We start from the raw sequence: 20637 nt of genomic DNA on the forward strand, positions 1-20637 counted from the left end.
GGAGGCAGCCAGTGCGATTGCTAGAGCAAGGAGAGCGTCTACCATTAGAGTCTACCAATCGAAGTGGGAAGTCTTCCGAGACTGGTGCAAGTCAGTTTCTGTATCCTCGACCAGTACCTCTTTAGCTCAAATAGCTGATTTTCTCTTATACCGGAGAAAAGGACGATCCCTTTCAGCTCCCACTATCAAGGGCTACAGAAGCATGTTGGCCTCGGTCTTCCGGCATAGAGGCTTAGATCTTTCCAACAATAAAGATCTGCAAGACCTCCTTAAGTCTTTTGAGACCACCAAGGAGCGTCGTTTGGCTACCCCTGGGTGGAATTTAGACGTGGTACTAAGATTCCTCATGTCAGACAGGTTGGAGCCGTTACAATCAGCCTCCCTGAAAGATCTCACTCTTAAGACTCTTTTCCTGGTATGCTTAGCCTCGGCTAAAAGAGTCAGTGAGATTCATGCCTTCAGCAAGAACATCGGATTTTCGTCGGAAAAAGCCACTTGTTCGCTGCAACTTGGTTTTCTAGCCAAAAATGAGCTGCCTTCTCGGCCTTGGCCTAAATCTTTCGATATTCCCAGCTTATCGGAGATCGTAGGCAATGAACTAGAAAGAGTCTTATGCCCTGTTAGAGCTCTTAAGTTCTATTTAAAGCGTACTAAACCTTTACGAGGCCAATCTGAAGCTTTATGGTGTTCAGTTAAGAAACCATCCTTGCCTATGTCAAAGAATGCTTGGTCATACTTTATCAGATTGTTAATACGAGAAGCTCATTCACATCTGAGTGAGGAAGACCGAACTTTGCTTAAGGTGAAGACGCACGAAGTTAGAGCTGTAGCAACTTCCGTGGCCTTTAAGCAAAATATATCTCTGCAAAGTATAATGGACGCAACCTATTGGAGAAGCAAGTCAGTGTTCGCGTCATTTTACTTGAAAGATGTCCAGTCTCTTTACGAGAACTGCTACACACTGGGACCATTCGTAGCAGCGAGTGCAGTAGTGGGTGAGGGCTCAACCACTACAATTCCCTAATTCCATATCCTTTTAATCTGTCTCTTGAAATGTTTTAATGTTTTTATGGGTTGTCCGGAAGGCTAAGAAGCCTTTCGCATCCTGTTTGATTTGGCGGGTGGTCAAAGTCATTTCTTGAGAGCGCCCAGATTAGGGGTTTGATGAGGTCGTGTTGTATGGGTTGCAGCCCTTGATACTTCAGCTCCTAGGGGTCTGTCAGCATCCTAAGAGGATCGCGAGGCTCCGTAAGGAAGACGTACTTATAAGGCAGAGTAATCGTCTAAGTCGACTTCCTTACCAGGTACCTATTTATTTTGTTTTTGTTATTTTGATAACTTCTAAAATGAAAAAAAACTCTTAGCTCATAAGATGTAAACATATTTAACTGGTCTCTACCCACCACCCTGGGTGTGAATCAGCTATATATTCACCGGCTAAGTTAAATATTTAAAAATGATATTTTAATTATAAAATAAATTTTTGAATATACTTACCCGGTGAATATATAAATTAAACGACCCTCCCTTCCTCCCCAATAGAGACGCAGTGGGATGAGAAGAAATTGAGTCTTTGTTTACATTGAGTATGGTATCTGGCCGACAGTTGGCGCTGATGGGCACACCCGCAACCTGTATAGCGATCGCTGGCGAGTTTTTAGTTTTTTTTTTTTTTTTTGTCTGTCGAGCAACAGAGTTGCAGCTATATATTCACCGGGTAAGTATATTCAAAAATTTATTTTATAATTAAAATATCATTTTTCCTCAGATAAAAAAGATGGGTGACCTAGGATTAATGGGTCTGGTTGCTCCTGAAGAGTATGGTGGGACAGGTATGGATTATCTTGCTTACGCTATTGCCATGGAAGAGATCAGTCGGTAAGTAGGAACCAGTAGAAGAGCCATAATGATTTATTACATAATATCTTTTAAAGCCTAATAAGATAATAATGGTGGCAGTAGTGTACTTTTATTTATTTTCTGAAGTTGATGTAAAATAGGATGGATTGATCAATTGAGAATACTTTGTGGGATGTAACTTCAAGACAAAACATCATGTATTTTTCTTTTTAGGGGGTGTGCAACAGCTGGAGTTATAATGAGTGTCAACAATTCCTTATACTTTGGCCCATTGTTAGGATTTGCCAATGAAAAGCAAAAGGAACTTTGGATTAGCCCTTTTACTAGTGGTGAACGTGTTGGATGTTTTGCCTTATCAGAGCCAGGTAAGACTTGGGTATGTACTTGAAAATGGCACTAAATGGTACAATACAGTACTTCACAGTAGCTTCAAATTTCACCTAACAATTTGATGTAATCTCATACCAAAGTATACTGTCAAGTTGTTTATCAAGACTGTTAAAAATTCTCTTTTCCAGCCTGAGGAAGGCTTTGTTCCTACATGAATAGAAAGCTGCGTCCTTGAAGCTGGAACTCTGCTGTTAAAATTTGTAACGAGGTGTCTATAGTTACTGGCGGATAGCAGGGAAGCTCGTCCCATTGCCACCACCCTAAGTAGTCACTTAATTTCAGCCTCAGATCAGTATGCACATACTCTGCTTTATAAAGCTTTGATGTTTTTTACTACATTTTGCTTTTCAGATTGTTCGTGTGTGATTGTGATGGAGAATCTTAAGAGTGCTGAGTATTCACGATTCGGTACCTGACGTTCTCGTTTTCCCGGCACTAGGTCTTTGAGTGTCTGGTCTGTATGCGATTGTTCAGCTCAGGAACTTCGTCAGCAAGAACTCCGCGCAGTCAAACATGATGCGATAGAACACTGAATCCCAGGAGAACCAGGGACCCAACCCTTCGAACTGGACGTTTCCATTTTCTTCTAGTTATTGCGAGATATGAGCTTCAAGATGGTCACCTTCCTCTTCCCATCATTTAAGGTCTTCATTTAGAAATCTTATGCAGCCCTTCTATTCAGTGTTCCCCCTGCGAGTAAGGATTATCTTCCTTCTTATGTGAGCGGTGGGTCGAGGAGATACAGTAGTTCTATGTTCATGTGGCTTCGTTAGACCATCACAGACTCCTTACCTTTCATAGATAGACTGCCAGAGAATGCATCTATTAGCAGGTCCTTGTACTCTCCAGTGTGGCCTTCAGTGGTACAGGCCCCTGCCCTGTCAGCCAAGACCCATGCGAATAGAAAGGGCACCATCCAAGCTAAATACGATTCAAATCTTGCTTTCTGTCGTTCTTGCTCCGTCAAGTTACCAACCAGGTTCTATTTTAGGTCCCTAGAGGAGGCATGCAAAGGAACAAGATCTGCTATTGGAACATGTCGAGACCTTCTTTCTCCTGAGGGAGGAGGAATCCCGGGATACCATCGACCCTTTGGCTCACTCACAGGAATTAGTATGCATTCCATCTTGAGGTAATATGTTCAGAATAAGTATCAAAGCATGGTATATTTGTGGCTCTTTTACTTCTTTCTTTTATTCTCTGTCAAAGGATGAAGCAACTGTAACTGTTAAGCGCTGGTCAAACATCTGATGCTGGTGAGTTACACGATAGAGCACCTTTCTTGCAGATTACTGTACATCTGCCAAGAAGCGGGTCTCTGTCTTACTAAATATTTCTCTGAATGTGCCTGGTTTGACATTGCTTTCACCATCTCGCCGTTTGTACTGGCTAAGGCCTTAAGAGCTTCAACGTTCCTATGATTATCTGTTAGAAAGTTGCGGAAGTCGCCTTTCTTGCTCCCGTTTGGGACCAGGGAGGATGATATGTCCTGAGAACGAAAGAACATTCCAGTTTAGTTCTAAAGGACTTCCTTCCATCATTGAGTGAGTCTCCTTATTTTGAAGGACAAAAGGTTTGATTGTTTATTGAAACAAATGACAGAGTTTTAAAGTCATATTTTTCATCTTTTATTTAAGTTTCCAACTTCAGCTACCCCTTTCAGTCTTACGCCTAAGTACAAATATTGCTATTTTATGAGAGGTGAGTTGATGAGTCTTCCTCCTCGTGCACCTGTCATTAACTACCTCCCTTGTTGACGATTCATGGCTGTTCCAGTGCTGCTGAAGACATATCCCTATTTTAATGGACTCGCATTTGTATATCTAGAAATATTCCAAATTAATTTTGAAATTTGATATTTTTGGTTGAATAAATTGATAAGGAAAGTACTATGTGAACTGTGCTGTACTAATGAAATTTTCTATTTTTGGTTGAATAAATTGATATGGAAAGTACTATATGAACTGTGCTGCACTAATCACTCTCTTGACACTTGTCCTATATAGGGTGTGTATATTTATATTGAAGGTATGTTGCACATGTTAGGGGATTGTGATTTTATATTCCTTTGGTAAACCATTCATCTCTTATTTCTCCTTGAAAAGGTAATGGCAGTGATGCAGGAGCAGCTTCAACGGTAGCTAAAGGAATTGGGGACAGTTTTTTGCTTAATGGAACCAAATCTTGGATAACAAATGGATATGAATCAGAAGCAACTATAGTCTTTGCAACTACAGACAAGGCTAAAAAACACAAAGGCATTTCTGCTTTTGTAGTACCTAAACCTATAGAAGGTGAGTTCGAGTGTTTTGAATTTGAAATATTTTGCTATGATTAGATACTAGTCTTTTAATTTGATGTATTTATTAAAATTTGTTTGACATTATGCGAGCAAATATTCTAGATACAGCACATGTTAAATTTAGATCATAATTGCAAAATCAGTACAAACTGTTATTAGCATTGTCAAAGTTTCAGTACACATGCCATGATATACAGTAGCTGTTAAGATACAGTGATGAGTAAAGTGCTTATGTCTGCATTTGCTCACATGGGCAGGGGTGTGGTGAAAGGTGCTGAGTGCCATTCAGTTTCTTTAATCTGTAGGCTATGTTGTTTATTTCTTGGCTTAGTCATTTGTAGTTAAAGTATGCAAGGGGTGGTTCTATTGTGTATGATAGAGAGCAATTCCATTACTGATATTGCTTTTTATTGTTGTATTTTTAATTTGCACTGTTTAAATTTGTTCAAAAAATCAACTATTAGATTTTTGATATTATATTCTCAGGATTAACTCTTGGAAAAAGAGAAGACAAATTAGGAATTAGAGCTTCTTCAACGTGTAATTTGATATTTGAGGACTGTGAGATTCCAGCAGAAAATATGGTTGGTGCTCCTGGTATGGGCTTCAAGATTGCAATGATGACTCTGGGTAAGTTTGACTTCCTATAATAAGTCATTCTGGATAGACTTAGCTTAAATTTCTATTGTAGGACTGTCAAAAACATAGTATTTCAGTAAGAATGGTGATGGCTTATGGTCATCTTTGTCACTGAATATTTATTTTTAGCTAAGTTTTTCCATTGTTTTTACCTTGCACAGTTTCTGCCTGAGTTTTCATCTCGTCCATGATCTTATTTGTTCCCCTTCTTTTGCTATTATCTGGTAATTTATGTTTGTCTGCATCTATATCTACTTCTTGTTCATGAGACTTCTTTTTCCCCTTTTGTGATTACATGCATAAACCACATGAGGTTTGAAAATATTTTTCAGTTTGTTCCTGTGCAAAATACAAACCCTCCACTCTTTACTGAGCAGTGTTATTTTGGCGAAGCTGAAACCAGCCTATAAACTTTTTGTCAGGGTACAACTACCCACTGCTAGTTAGCGGAGGGGGCTAGTGGGGTAGGTTAACCCTCCCGCTTACACCAGCACCAGCGACTAACCGTCACTTTTTATTTCGGCTCGGTAGAGTAAAAACGTAGTCATTCTCTCCCATCAACCTCCTTTTAACTGGTTATGGCTGAAAGCAACTGGCCTAATGTTTATTAAATTTATTAAATGTTCTGTACTCAAATTGTACCTAAGTACATAATTGTTTTATCTGCTCGTTGATTTCAAAGAAGCTTTAGTGTTTTACGTTGAATTATTTTGTGTAATCAATGAGAGGTGCTGAATTTGGCATATCGGTTATAGTAAGCTGTACCTTCTAAAATATTTGTGATGGAATAATTAAAATTTTTGTTATTTCTGCAATACTTTGCAAACTTTTTCTCTCTTCCAATTAGCATATATAGTAAAAAATGCCCTAAAGTTTTTTTGTTATATTAAGAGTTCTTGACTAGTGGAGAAAATGTTAGTTGTAAAATTGTATAGCATATTTTAAAGTCATACTTAGTGAAATTTACAATAATCATTTCAAAGTCCTGATAATCAGATATAAAAAAAAACTAGTAGGCACTGTTAATGCTGTATTATGATGGGATAGTATAAAAATGGAAACTAAAAGAAGAGAAAAACTGGAAAACTTGAACATTTCTTGTGTATTTTATCTTACAGACGGAGGACGAATTGGAATAGCTGGTCAAGCTCTGGGAATAGCTCAGGCTGCTATTGACTGTGCGATTGACTATGCTAGCAAACGAATGGCTTTTAATGCTCCAATTCTCAAGATGCAAAGTATTCAGGTAGGGTAACACGCCTTCCCAGAATTGTTTTCAGTAAAGTATTTAATTTTCATAGCATTTCTATTTATCAAATAATTTGATAAGAAAAGGTATAGGAATCATGAAAATGTATGGACAATAAATATTTTAATTTAACATGTATAAATTTAGCACAGAAAATTAGAATTCATTAAATTACATTCAATTTAGCAAATCTTTATTTTGGAAATAAACAACATTGTGTGAGATATATTGAGAAGAATTTTGTTTCAACACGATTTCAAACCTTTTCTCTCTTTACAGTCGATATTATTTCGGCGAATGGTGAAAACTAGCCAAAAGACTTTTAGCTAGGTATAACTACCCACCACTAGTTAGCGGTGGGGGTAGACTAGCTACCCTGCTCTTACACTCGGTGGTTGATTGACGTAACTTTTTATTTTGGCTCAAAAGAGAACAAACGTACAGTACCTTTCCAGTCTCTCCCGTAATCTTTCTTTTCTTTAAGATTGCAAACTGGCTAAAACTTTTGATCTTTTTCTTTTCAGAGTGCAATTGTTGTGGAGATTCCAACCGTGCTGGGTTTATGCAGGTGCGGAAGGGCGCTGTAGAGATGGACCTTCACGACCTTTACCCTTCCTGCAGGGGTCATACCGGCACCCAGGAGTCTCCACGTAATTTCTTTAGGGAATGGCCTTCCTCCCACTTGCTGGGATTTGCTATGCAACAAAAGAAGTCCAATCGGGACTCTTACCCTTCGGGTTCATCCTCTAAGGGGAAGAGGCCCAGACTTCCTTCTTCGTCGGCTCTATCTTGTCATTTGAGTAAGAGTTGGTGTCCTTTGACCCTCGGACAACCTTACACAGAAAGCTCCATTGCTTCGCTTAGCGGCGGCACCGCCCTCGGCTATAGACAAGTCCTTTACTGCTGACGCTTTGCGACATTTATGGCGTTCCTTGGGGATTATGGGTTCTCCCTCTAAGGAACGACTTGCTGAGGCTCTGCAGACAGGGACATGGGGTGCACACCTGTCTCTCAGGGGAAGACTCTGGTCTTCTCTTTAGAGACTCCAAAGACGATAGGTCTAAGAAACCTCCCGTGTCTCGGCCCGCAGTAGTCTCTGCTCCTCCTTCCCTCGCTCATTCTTCTTTAGTAGTCAAGCAAGAGCAGTTGCTGACGAGTACCCCTCAGGGTTTCCCATCAGGGGATCCCTTTGAGGTGAGCCCAGAAACAGGTTGCAGCGAAGGTTCTCAGCCTGTTGCTTACAATGCCTGCCCTCAGCTAGTGTCTTCTCAGTAAGTGAGGGTATTAAAAGTTTGCTTTCACGAGCACCTCCTTCAGTCGATGTCCGGCTTGTCACAATGAGTCAGATGCCCCTTGCAAGATTGATCGCCTTACAGGGGATTCCTCAAGTGAGTCCACGACTCTTCAATGACTCCATCTAGCTCCACCGAGTGCAGGTTATTCAGACCGAGACGACGATGGGGTTCAGCAACTGTTTACAGCTCCTGAACGTTCAGCTAGGCTTAATTCGTCAGAAGTAGTGCTGAAGATTCCTACCTCCTACGAAGTAAGACCTACGGTTCTATCTTTATATCAACGTGAAACTGTTCAATCTTTGCCTAGTTTGTCTCGCTATGAACGAACAGACATGAATTCTTGTCCCTCTTGGGAGAACGCCCACCCACCTACTCGTAGTAGGAGTGGGGTGGGAAGGGAGAACTCCTGCTTGAGGAGAGTTTAGACTCTTCTTCAGTTTCCTCACTTGTCCGACTAGCGAGTTTGCAAGACCATACCTGCTTACTTGCAAACCTGACTCACTGTTGCTTCGAGTGCACACACTCTCCATCTAGGTGTGGACAGTCGACTAGGTTATGCAACACCTTAACTGAGTGCTCACAGACAGTTAGCAGGCATCTACAATCACCTCGCTATCTCTCACCTCGCCATAGGTCATCTTGCCAGTGTTCACCTCATCAGAGTTCATCTTGACAACAGTCTCTGCGCCAACACTCCTCTCGCCAGCATTCACTTTGCCAACGCTCTCCTTGGCAGTGTTCACCTCGCCAAAGCTCTCCTTGACAGTGTTCGCTTTGCCAAAGCTCTCCTTGACAGTGTTCGCTTTGCCAATGCTCTCCTCAAAAGCATACCTCTCACCTGTGATCTTGCAAGCACTCGCCTCACCAGCTTTTGCCTTGCCAGAAACATTTGCTTTACCAGAAACATTCGCCTTACACAAAATGTTCACCTTACCAGAAACATTCAGCTTGCAAACATTCACCTTGTAAACGTTCACCTCTTCATTTGATGAGATAACAGAGGATCATCCATCTCCTCTTCCTCTGGATCCGGCAATACTGGCCCTAACCCAGAACATGTCCTTAGATAAGTTGACATCGCTATCTGTGATGTTCTGAACGGCTGATGCTGCAACCATGGAGCGGATGGCAAAGTGCTCTTTGTAGTCCGCTTCATGGTTTGACTTTTGTTTTGGGGATGGTGGGGTATCTCCGGGGATTTGAGGTGACGGGAATCCGTCCTCTCAAAATTCAGGAAGCAGGTACCTCGGCGAGAAGCAATGAAACTTTGCAACTCCTCGATGGATGGCTCCTCTCTCCTCAACATTGAGTACATCGGGACAGTAGCAGAAGGATAAAGGAAGGCCAGTCACGACTCTCTTCTCCATAGGGCAATGTCATCTCTATTACTCCGGGCACCCCCGCCACAGAGGTTATCACCAACGCATCGACAGGGACAGAAGAAGAGCTCTCATGCCCCAAGACGACCTGTGTCTAAGAAACAAGGACCCAAGCAGTTCTTTTGAAGGCGAGGTTCGAGAGATCGCCCCGCTAGAGGGCCAATTCTCCGATCAGTCCACTGGTAGGAGGATGCCTGAAGAAGAAGGGTCAGAGATGAAGTTTTCATGGGGCCGAAACTTGCTCGTCTTCGTCCTCCAAGTAGGGTACCTAGTCCCATTCATGCTCTCTCTCCCTCCTATAACTCGCCTGTCCAACAATGATGAGCTTCTATGCAACGGGATCAGAAAAGGAGAATGCCCCTTGGGCTGAGATCCAGACCATGCTAGAAATGGACGCTCTGCAAGAGGTCCAGGACAGGTCTCCCGGCCTCAACGGTTGACAAGGTGTCTGAAGGCTGGAGACCAGTCATAGACCTGTCGGCTCTGAGTGAGTTTGTTGAACAAACTCTGTTCAGAAGGGAGATCGCTCAATCTCTCTGACCGGTGGTCAGGCCGTTGGACTTCACGATAATACTAGACCTCAAAGATGCATACTTCCAGCTCCCAGTCCACCAGTCATCAAGGAAGTACCTTAGATTCATCTTCAACAACAGGATAGACCAGTTTAGAGTGCTGTGTTTCAGCTTGTCCACAGTACCTAGTGTTTTTACACGGCATTTTTCCTTGGTGTCGACCTGGGCTCACAAGAACGGCATTCGACTACTTCAGTATTTAACACAATTGGCTGATTCTGACAGACTCGATGGAAATCCTTCTCCTTCATTAAGACAAGCTTCTCGAGTTTTGCCATGATCTGAATATTGTGATATATGGCGAGAAGTCTTCCCTTGCTCCCTACGCAGAAACTGGTATATCTTGGAATGAATATCAACACAAAGCTGGACAAAGTCTTATTGTTCATAGACAGAATAGAGAGGCTGAAACAATGTGTTTCAGCCAGCCTGTTTCGTCGTTGGCAGAATCTATTTGGTCACCTGCCTTTGTTAGAGAGGTTGGTGCCCAATTGCCATCTTCGTATCTATTCTCTCCAGTGGTAGCTGAAGGCCTTTTGATCTCAGCACAAGGACTCTTTGTACCTGCGGATTTCAATAGGGTCAAAGCAAAAGAGACCCGAGTTGGTAGATGCAAGATTCAAATTTCCTTAGGGGAGTAGACCTTCTCTCTCCTCCCCCAGATTTGATGCTCTTTACAGACTTCTCAAAAGAAGCTGGGGCGGTGGGCTCACATGTTGCACCACAGGTTCTAGTCTGAGAGATGATACAAACTAAACTTCCTAGAAATGTTGGCAGCCTTTCTAGCCCTCAAACAATTTCACTAGCTTCTTTCAGGATACTCCGTGGTGCCGATAAGTGATGCCACCATACTAGTGGCTTACATAAATAAAGGAGGAGGTAGTTTTCACAGCGCCTCTGCCAGCTGGCTGAGGAAATATTGAGATGGACAGAAGACAACTCAGTAGCCCTTTCAGCCTAATTCATTCCAGGTAAGAGGATTCGGTTGACGGACAAACTTCAAGGTAAAGTGTCGGTATTGAATTAGTTTTATCAATATTACAATTTGTTGTTCCACGATCTTGCTTATTGAACCTCTGTGGGATGACGGTTCCAGCTTGGCTGAAGACATAGCCCTGTTTCAAAGGATTCTGGTTTGTATAGCTAAGGAAAATATAAATTATATTGTTAAATTTATATTTTAACATTGAAAATATTTTAATACTGTACAGTACTATAAACTATCATCTTATGGATAAAGTTTGTATTTTAGCATTAAAAAAAAGAAATTGTATTCTAAAGTGAAAAGTCATTTAATTTTAGATCCTGAGTCAATCACTTGTCTAAGATTGATTGTTTGAATTTATGAATAATTGCTTTATTCAATACTATACTGACATTTATGTCAAGAAATATATTATTTGTAAGTAACTAAGAAGTAAGGTACTTTAGTTCTTAAGGTAATCAAACTACTGTACTGTAAACCACCTTCTGACATGGAGTCAGTGTTTTTGCTCTTTAAAGCATATCTTTGCAAATTGATTTTCTACAAATGAAAGTATTTATCTTCATACAAGTGCACATTATAATCATAACTGAATAAAAAAAACTTTCTAATACTGTGATTAAAGGTATTCATTTCAATTACATAAGAATGAGCCATTAATCATTTTGTATGTTGGATAAGCCATTTGACCCATTAGTTTTTCTACAATTAATTGTATTTGGAGCTACAAATTCATCCTTCAATTTTTTAAAAGTTTGTTTTGAAAATTTTATTCGGTAGCTTTTAATTTAGGTAAGATATACTATGGCTAGAACTCTTGATGCCTTTTCTCTTACAGCAAAAGCTTGCCGACATGGAATTGCGCACTGAATCTGCTCGTCTTCTAACCCATAAGGCTGCAGCCTTGAAGGATGAGGGTAAACCTTTTTCAAAGGTAAGATTTAGGTTACGAAGTTCTTAAATTTTGAAAAAACAGTATAAAATCTGCTGATTTAAGTGTTTTACTGTTGTGTGCATTTTTTCTTACTTGCTAGGACATATATGTACAGTACTGTTTTATATTGAAGTGGTATGCAGGTAGAATAGTCAGCACAGTAGTTAATATTTATTTCTATGAATCTAATCTTATCTTGAATGGAACAAGTTACTCTGTGGAAGTGACAACTGATGGCATCTGAGTAAAATAAAAAACAAAAAGAAGTGCTCACCGGTCTTATCTTCCCTCCTCCTTATTAAACCCTAAAACTAGTTACTGAGGAGTGTGTGTCTAATGGGTAGAGTGCCGATTGGGTTTGCTTGGAAAGATATGTGAACATTTTAAGAGATTATATCAATGCCATTAGTTTTTTATAGTATTTTTAATGATTCATTTTGCAAATTTCATTGTTTAGCCATCTGTGAAGGATATTGCTTATTCGGTTATTATTCTACACTATTTAAGTATGTCTGCAGCTGCAAATTCTGTGATATTGCCTTTTGAGGTACAAGATATTCTCTAATCCTTCAATGCTATCAATGTGTGTTTTGTGGTGGCAAAAAGTTTTCGAAGATGTAAAATTGTCGGCATACAGAATCTTAATTTGGCCGAGTAAGTTTTACAGAGTCAACAAAAACGGAGGGGTTTAAGTCACCCAGACATATTTGATAGTGTTTTGTTCTGGCACTGAATGTTTTAGTTAGTTGGCCATGGTTATTTTCAATGACACTTAAGATCAAATAGTATTGAAAGATTGGAAAAATTTCTAATAGATTAGACAATCTTTCAGGTCAATTTCAAGTTCAGTACAGTCATACCTCTCTTCACGAAAGACTCTGCTTATGAAATTTTCAAGCTACGAAACGAGATGCGAATATTTTTATGACTTTACAAAAAATGTTTAACTTTGAGGAAAGAGATTTGCCAGCCAGGCCGAGAATAAAATAGTCACCCATCACAGAATTTAAGAAAATGGGTTCATACAACAGAAAATAGAAAATGTAGCAGTAGTCTATAATAGGGGTAACCATAATAGTACAGTATTGTACTGTATATAGTGTATTATTTTCCATTTATTATTACATTATGTTGTAATAACTACTTAATTTACAGGTATTATCATTAAGTTTAGGTATATTGAATGGTTCAAATGTATTTGGCTGTACAGTATTTCATTGTGGTTATACTGTAGCTTTTTAATGAGATTTAATGTGGTGTTTTGTAGGGTTTGGAACAAATTAGGAAATTGGCATGTGTAATGCCTCAACACGAAAAAATCACTTTACGAAAGCCACTCCAGAACGAATGAATTTCCTGTTGTGAGGCATTACTGTACAGTCAAGCCTCGTTATTCGCGATAGTTAGGTTACAGACACAAGCGGGATAAGCAAATTTTCGCGATTAAATACTACACTAGGGTGGGTTAACTCCTAACCTAAAAAGTCGCTACCCATTGCCACAAGCGGGTGCCATAGCTGATGATTAATACGGTAAATACTGCCTAATATTGTTTTAGTTTGGTTTCTACAACAGTTTATAATCATATGTACAGTGTACAGTACATTTGCAGACATGTACACTACATATTGGACACAGTAAGGTTACAGTACAGTATTGTGCTAAGGTAAAGTTTTCCGAGTCGTCATCCCCTTATTGTTCTGCGTAACAAAAGTGGTTCCTATCTAGTAATGCTGTACTGTGACTTAATACTCGGTCTCTTGCACAGTATGTTATCTATACTTTCTTAAACAGAAATACAGCTTATTTTATAAACTAAAAACTTAAATATCTCAATAATGTTTCTTTTAAATAAATGAACAAAAACTGTGCATTCGATTACTTTTCAGCAGCCGTTCTCTCTCTCTCTCTCTCTCTCTCTTTCTCTCTCTTTCTCTCTCTCTCTCTCTCTCTCTCTCTCTCTCTCTCTCTCTCTCTCTCTCTCTCTCTCTCTCTCTCTCTCTCTCATTCAATTTCGCTTCGTAAGCATTATTGCATTCTAGAAAATTACGATTATTTAAATAGTTGATTGAGCTTTAATAAAACATTTATGTACATTTGTTTTAAATTTCGAGTGTATTTTAGCAATCTAAGTATTTTGGGTGCCGTGATCAGATCAGCTGATCTGATCACTTACATACATATACCAAGGCACTTCCCCCAAATTTGGAGGGTAGCTGACATCAAACAAATGAAAAAGAAAAAAGGGATCTTTCCTCTCTACGTTCCTCCCAGCCTGACAAGGGACTCAACTGAATTCGGCTGGTACTGTTAGGGTGCCACAGCCCACCCTCCCCTGTTATCCACCACTGATGAAGCTACATAATGCTGAATCCCCTACTGCTGCTGCTACCTCCGCGGTCATCCAAGGCACCGGAGGAAGCAGCAGGGCCTACCGGAACTGTGTCACAATCGCTCGCCATTCATTCCTATTTCTAGCACACACTCTTGCCTCTCATGTCTATCCTCCTATCACCCAGAGCTTTCTTCACTCCATCCATCCACCCAAACCTTGGCCTTCCTCTTGTACTTCTACCATCAACTCTTGCATTCATCACCTTCTTTAGCAGACAGCCATTATCCATTCTCTCAACATGGCCAAACCACCTCAACACATCCATATCCACTCTAGCTGCTAACTCATTTCTTACACCCGTTCTCACCCTCACTACTTCGTTCCTAACCCTATCTACTCGAGATACACCAGTCATACTCCTTATACACTTCATCTCAAAACATTCAATTTCTGTCTCACCGTCACTTTCATTCCCCACAACTCCGATCCATACATCACAGTTGGTACAATCATTTTCTCATACAGAACTCTGTTTACATTCATGACCAATCCTCTATTTTTTTACCACTCCCTTAACTGCCCCCAACACTTTGCATCCTTCATTCACTCTCTGACGTACATATGCTTCCACTCCACCATTTGCTGCAACAACATACCCCAAGTACTTAAACTGATCCACCTCCTCAAGTGACTCTCCATTGAACATGACATTCAACCTCACACCACCTTCCCCTCTCGTACATCTCATAACCTTACTGCTACCCACATTAACTCTCAGCTTCCTTCTCTCACACACCCTTCCAAATTCTGATCACGGCACCCAAAATACTTAGATTCATAAAATACACATCAAATTTTAAAACAAAAGCACATAAATGTTTTATCAAAGCACAACTAACTATTTAAGGGGAGCATCTGTACCAAAAATTGTGATATTACTTCTATCTATGTCTAAACATGTTGTACGTGCCCTCAAGAAGTTTCTGACAATAATTCTTATATATAAAGAAACTGTAATGGTTTTAAAATGGTTACGTTATCCTAACTGCGTCTTCTGCTAAAACAGACTATGTAAGTTTGTCTTCCGGATTGATTTTCCATTTACACCAATTTTTTTATATTTTATCGTTATCTTCATACGTCTGGGAAACATGTGTCCTTAAGTCACCCACGTGGTAATGGAACATGTTTGAATCATTTAAGTAGAACTCGTAAAGCTGAAGTGTGTATACGTTACAGTTTTTCGTTGTTTACACTTAGAGTGGTTTTGTTTATTTTCCAAATATCAGGTACTTTATTAACTTTCCCTAATTCCCAAACACAAAGTGGGGTCTTCAGCTGTCAGAAGGAGAAATTTGATAGTAGCATCTTAATTTAGATGGCCAAATTTACATGGGATCAGTACCCATAATAGGGGGGTGGTATTGGGGGCATACTTCCGGTAATGAGTAGAAATTGTATCGGGTAAGAAAGTTAGTTGTTCTTCAAGTAATTTAGACTAGTTCTAAATTATTATCGATAACGATATTTGCTCTTGTGGAATCTCATAGAAAAACTTTGACCATCGATATCTCAAAACTATACTTATTGACCTTCAAAACTATTTTTCTCCGCTATTTATCAACCAATTTCAAATCCAAATACATCGTTGTAAAGAGGAATACATTCACAATATTTTAATGGAGAATTTTTTCTAAAGTTTATTTTCTATTTTTTATATTTTTTCAAACTTAAAATATATAAATATTTATATAAAAAAAATACGAAAAATATGGAAAATTCCTACTGGCATTTTGTTTATACAGTATTGTAATAAACAAAATTTGTGGAAGTTTTTAGTCAATTCTATTCTGTACCTTTTAATAAAAATGTAATTAATTTTTTTTTTTGTTTAATAGATTTTTTATTCGTTTAAAAATAACGTCCAAATTCAATGAAACTCACAGATTTATCTTTGCACTAGTAGGTATAACATACAGAAAAATTAGATTCGTCTAGTGATAAATAATGAGAGAGAGAGAGAGAGAGAGAGAGAGAGAGAGAGAGAGAGAGAGAGAGAGAGAGAGAGAGAGAGAGAGAGAGAGAGAGAGAGAGAGAGAGGAGAGAGAGAGGAGGAGAGAGAGAGAGAGAGAGAGAGAGAGAGAGAGAGAGAGAGAGAGAGAGAGAGAGAGAGAGAGAGAGATCTCTCTCTCTCTCTCTCTCTCTCTCTCTCTCTCTCTCTCTCTCTCTCTCCTCTCTCTCTGATTGGGAAATGATAGATCAAGTAATAGTTGTTTCTTCTAGTAAAAATGAAATATTCTTCGGTAGCATGCCTTAATGATAAGGGAGTTATTTGATCCGAAAATTGTAAAAAGTGCATAAAATTATAATTCGCTGTTTTTCATTATAAATACGCTACTAAAAGAGAGAGAGAGAGAGAGAGAGAGAGAGAGAGAGAGAGAGAGAGAGAGAGAGAGAGAGAGAGAGAGAGAATTAATTCTCTTATTCGATGTCAGGATGCCAGAAAATTTCGAATCATTCATTCTCTGTCTCTCTCTCTCTCTCTCTCTCTCTCTCTCTCTCTCTCTCTCTCTCTCTCTCTCTCTCTGATTGGGAAATGATAGATCAAGTAATAGTTGTTTCTTCTAGTAAAAATGAAATATTCTTCGGTAGCATGCCTTAATGATAAGGGAGTTATTTGATCCGAAAATTGTAAAAAGTGCATAAAATTATAATTCGCTGTTTTTTATTATAAATACGCTACTAAAATGTGAATATTACATGCATTAGTATTGGATACAGTTAAGAGAAACAACAGGGAGAGAGGAAGAAACAATATGACAAACAGATGAGACAGGGGGTGTTAGCCAAGTTCCTTCTCCTTGCACGTTTCCTCCACCGCATCTACGCTAGTTCAAGTAAATTAGTGAAATCAATGAATTTAGGAAATGCGAGAAGAAGGAATGAAAAATAGGAATTGGAATGAGGGATAAAGAGGTTTCGAATGATTAATAAGATGAAAATGACGAATGAATGCCAGAAAAGAGAAGATGAATGAAATCGCAAAAAATAATGAGAATCAAGAGTTGGAAAGATACGTTGTAGATGTGTGTGGGAGAGGAAAGTAAATGTACAAAAGGGATTTGGGAAGGAATTAGGAAAAGGATTAAGGATATAATAATAAGTTAAGGATAAATGTGAAGGAGCTATCATACTAATATGCATGATAGGTTACATCAGTGAGGTAATTCTGTGAAAGTGAATGATCATACCAGTGGAATAATATCGTGAAAATGAATATAGGTTGACAACGGACTACGCAGATTTGATCAGCTGATTTGAATGTAAACAATGCATGAGATTATAATTCGCTATGTTTTCAATTATAGGTACAATACTAAAATTTTTTACTACAGTAAATAGATATACACTGTACAAAGAGAGCTATTACCAGCCGGGTGTAGAGATAGGTAGTGGTGCGCAGCGCTTCCAGTGTAGAGGAGTGCGAGCTATTTGAAATCTTGGCCCAGCTTGAATTTTATTGCAGTTATTATGAAAATTTTATTTAACAGGTATTGCATTGTTCTTGACCATCCCAATGCTGTTGCCAATTATTAGAAATCAAATACTTAATGTTGGGTAAACAATCATCATAAGAATTTTTTTTTTCCTTCCTTGGCCACGAAAAAACGAAACCGTGAAGTGAGAAGCCGCGATTAACAGGGTCTGACTGTAATAATTTTTATTCATAAAAAACTAAAATTTGTGGCTGAATTTCAAGTTTTTGCAAGTTAATTCACCACTGGTACTTGGTTGCTCGCTGAACCCTTTAGAATTAAGAGGTGACTGACACAACTACACAATTTTCATTACTGTTTTTAGTGATTTGTTTTGCCACTTTTTGTGTTATGCCATTTGTGAGTGATATTTATTATTGTTTTGCTATTCTACACTATTCAAGTATGTCTGCAGCTACTCATTCTCAGTGACATACTCGGCAGTTGTTACACCTGTAGGTAGCAATGAGTTCCCCGTTTCGGCTCTTTATTCTGGCAAAGGTTTAGTCCAAGTTTGTCTTTGCCACCAATTTTTAAGTGGTATTACTTCATTCTTGATTAGCATTTAAGGAGGTTGAGCAAATCCAGTGATCACAGTCATGTGTCAATGGTATCATCTCTTCTTTAAGTGTTTTGCATTATGAAGTAATCTTTCTAATTGTAGAGTAAGGAAAGTTCTGTTATTAGTTTCCATCATGTTAGAATAGGAACTCCTTTGCAATGATCTAGACTGCCAATCTTATTCATATGAATATTGTATATCCCTACATATCATATGTATCATTTATCCAGGACCCGTACAGTGACGGGTCAAGTAACTGAGAGACAAAAATAAGACCAATTTTTCACATCCTTTCACATGAGCCTCTGTGGTCCGCTATCACCCAGTTTTGATATGCGCATTCATTCCACACACTCTCAATCTCTTTATATATACATTCCTGATATTTACCTTTTTTCCTTTTAATTCTCTGCTTCTGTTAGTAAGACTCATATTTTTCATTTTGGTTATAAGTAAAAAATAATCTGATCATTAAAGGAAGCCTAAGTACTGACCAGAGGAATTGAAGGTATTCATTATCTAGTATGTCTTCATTTTCTTTTACAAAGTCACATTCTGCTGTTATGAAAAAAATACTTGTCAGGCATATTTCTATGGATAACTATCACTCTCTGCCGCACATTACACATGCTGAAGTTTGCAATTGCTGATTCTAATTCAAGTTCTTCTTTTCATTTCGTAGGATTCTGCTGATATTTCTAATTTTTTTCCAGACATGGAGATTTGTCGAGCCCAAGTCATGCCCTAATGCAACAACATGATAGCTGGCTTTTTCAACACTTTGTTCCCATACTATTAAACCTTCCGTTATTCATGTGGATATTCTTTCAGCGGCAGCTGGAGGTAGCCATTAGAGACTAATTGCGAGGTGGCAACCCTGCCTAACTGCTTAGCGGGTAGACTGGGGGTGGCTGGGGGGTACCCAGCTGCCTCTATACATACTTTCATGGGTACCCAGCTGCCTCTATACATACTTTCATGGGTACCCAGCTGCCTCTATACATACTTTCATGGGTACCCAGCTGCCTCTATACATACTTTCACAGCAGTGAGAGACGTCACTTTTTCTTTTGGCTCAGTAGAGATCGGACGTGTCCGCTCTCCACCCGACTGTCATTGGACTTTTTGATTTTTGCTTTCTCTTTCCAGGTCTGCATGTTCTCCTTCTGCGATCGCCTTCACCATGCAACCGAGTCCAGGGCGAGAGGGTGCCACATGTGGGACCTTCATGTCGTTGTTAGAGACCGCCCCGCACTCTCTGTATCCTACGTGTCGAGGGCATCATTGCGCGCAGGATTCTCCCTGCGCAGAGTGTAGGGAGTGGTCTGACTCCCAGTGGGAGAAGTTTGGGCAGCGTAGGAAGACGACTAAGAGCAATCGTTCTCCCTCAGGGGCGAGCAGTGCACATTCTTCTTCTTCATGCACCCCCAAATCTCTCAAATGCTCCTTCTCACATGCTCTGAAGAGGGACGTGAGAGTAGGAGTGGAGATTGCTTATCTCCTTGGCAACCCCAGGTTACTGGGGAGGTTGTTGCTTTTCCTAGAGGAGCAACTTTTCCTCCAGCCGGTGGCAAGCTTTTCTCCCTTTCAGATCTGTTTCAGGTGTGGTCGTCCTTAGGGATTTCGGGTCGCCCTTCGAAGGAGGAGTTGTAGCGCCTTCTTCGGCTTGGTGCCACGAGGGATCCTTCTCCGGAGCCGTCGACATCTCGCGCTCTGGAACTCGGGAGGTCCATTTGTCGCCCTCCCCTGGCCCTTTCACTTATGGACAAGGTGATCTTTTGCGTTCGCCTCTCCAACGACTCCCTACTGACGACAACCCTCTTTCCATCCTGGGACCTCGTCGTCCCTTAACCCTCTTGTTTCTTCCCACAGGAACCCTCAGGTTGCAGGTGACGATCTTCAGGGGATCAGCGCGCCTTCCACTAGCAGCGCTAAGGGACGAGCATCGGCATCGCCTCACCCCTCTGGAACTTCTTAACCTGATTGCCATTTGCGACAATCATAATGATCTAAGGTCATCACGATCAGAGCAGTCTTTGCCTAAAAGACACTCATGCTCTAGAGCTTCGTGCTCATGAGACCGTAGGTCTCAACACTCTCTTCGGATGCGTTCCTCTTCACGAGGACGAGTCACGCGATCGTGTTTTTCACGATTGCGAGCAAGGTCTAGACCTAGGTCCAGACACTCGAGTTCTAGATTGTCACGATCTAGATCACAAGGACGGTACTTGCGCTCGCGAGTGAATCTTGTGATTTCATGAGCAAATCGGCGAATTTCGTGGGCAATTCGGGAGTAGATGTGTCAGAATTGCGAGCAAGTGCGGATCCAGCACCTTCCTCTCGTCCTTTTGCATCTTCCACCTCCAGCGGAAGACCGATACCCTTCCCAGAAGGGTTCAAGGAGACTCCTGTGCCTATTAGCTGGACTTTCCTCCGTGTCCAAAGGAACAAGTTCCTCCGCCTCAAGTTATCTCTTCCGTCGACTGGCAATCCTTCTGGGGTTTCACCCAAAAGTCACTCTTCTAGGGACCTCCAGGGTGTACCTAGGGATTCAGAGCTTCCTCCATGGGCAGCGACCTTCATGTCCAATATCCTGAAG

At 40.2% G+C, this 20637-nt stretch overlaps 1 protein-coding gene across 1 annotated transcript in view; it reads left to right on the top strand.

Annotated features, from left to right (window-relative positions):
• The window catches only part of Arc42 (Activator-recruited cofactor subunit 42), a 48057-nt gene that overhangs the window by 22715 nt on the left and 4705 nt on the right, over positions 1–20637 (top strand). Inside the window, exons 3-8 of the mRNA XM_068362291.1 lie at positions 1769–1878; positions 2074–2225; positions 4356–4544; positions 5039–5182; positions 6310–6437; positions 11510–11605. Of these exons, the coding sequence (XP_068218392.1) occupies positions 1769–1878; positions 2074–2225; positions 4356–4544; positions 5039–5182; positions 6310–6437; positions 11510–11605 (819 nt within the window). The remainder of the gene's footprint in view (positions 1–1768; positions 1879–2073; positions 2226–4355; positions 4545–5038; positions 5183–6309; positions 6438–11509; positions 11606–20637) is intronic.

The sequence above is a fragment of the Palaemon carinicauda genome, chromosome 38, assembly GCF_036898095.1.
Source record: "Palaemon carinicauda isolate YSFRI2023 chromosome 38, ASM3689809v2, whole genome shotgun sequence".
NCBI classification, from domain to species: Eukaryota; Metazoa; Arthropoda; class Malacostraca; order Decapoda; family Palaemonidae; genus Palaemon; species Palaemon carinicauda.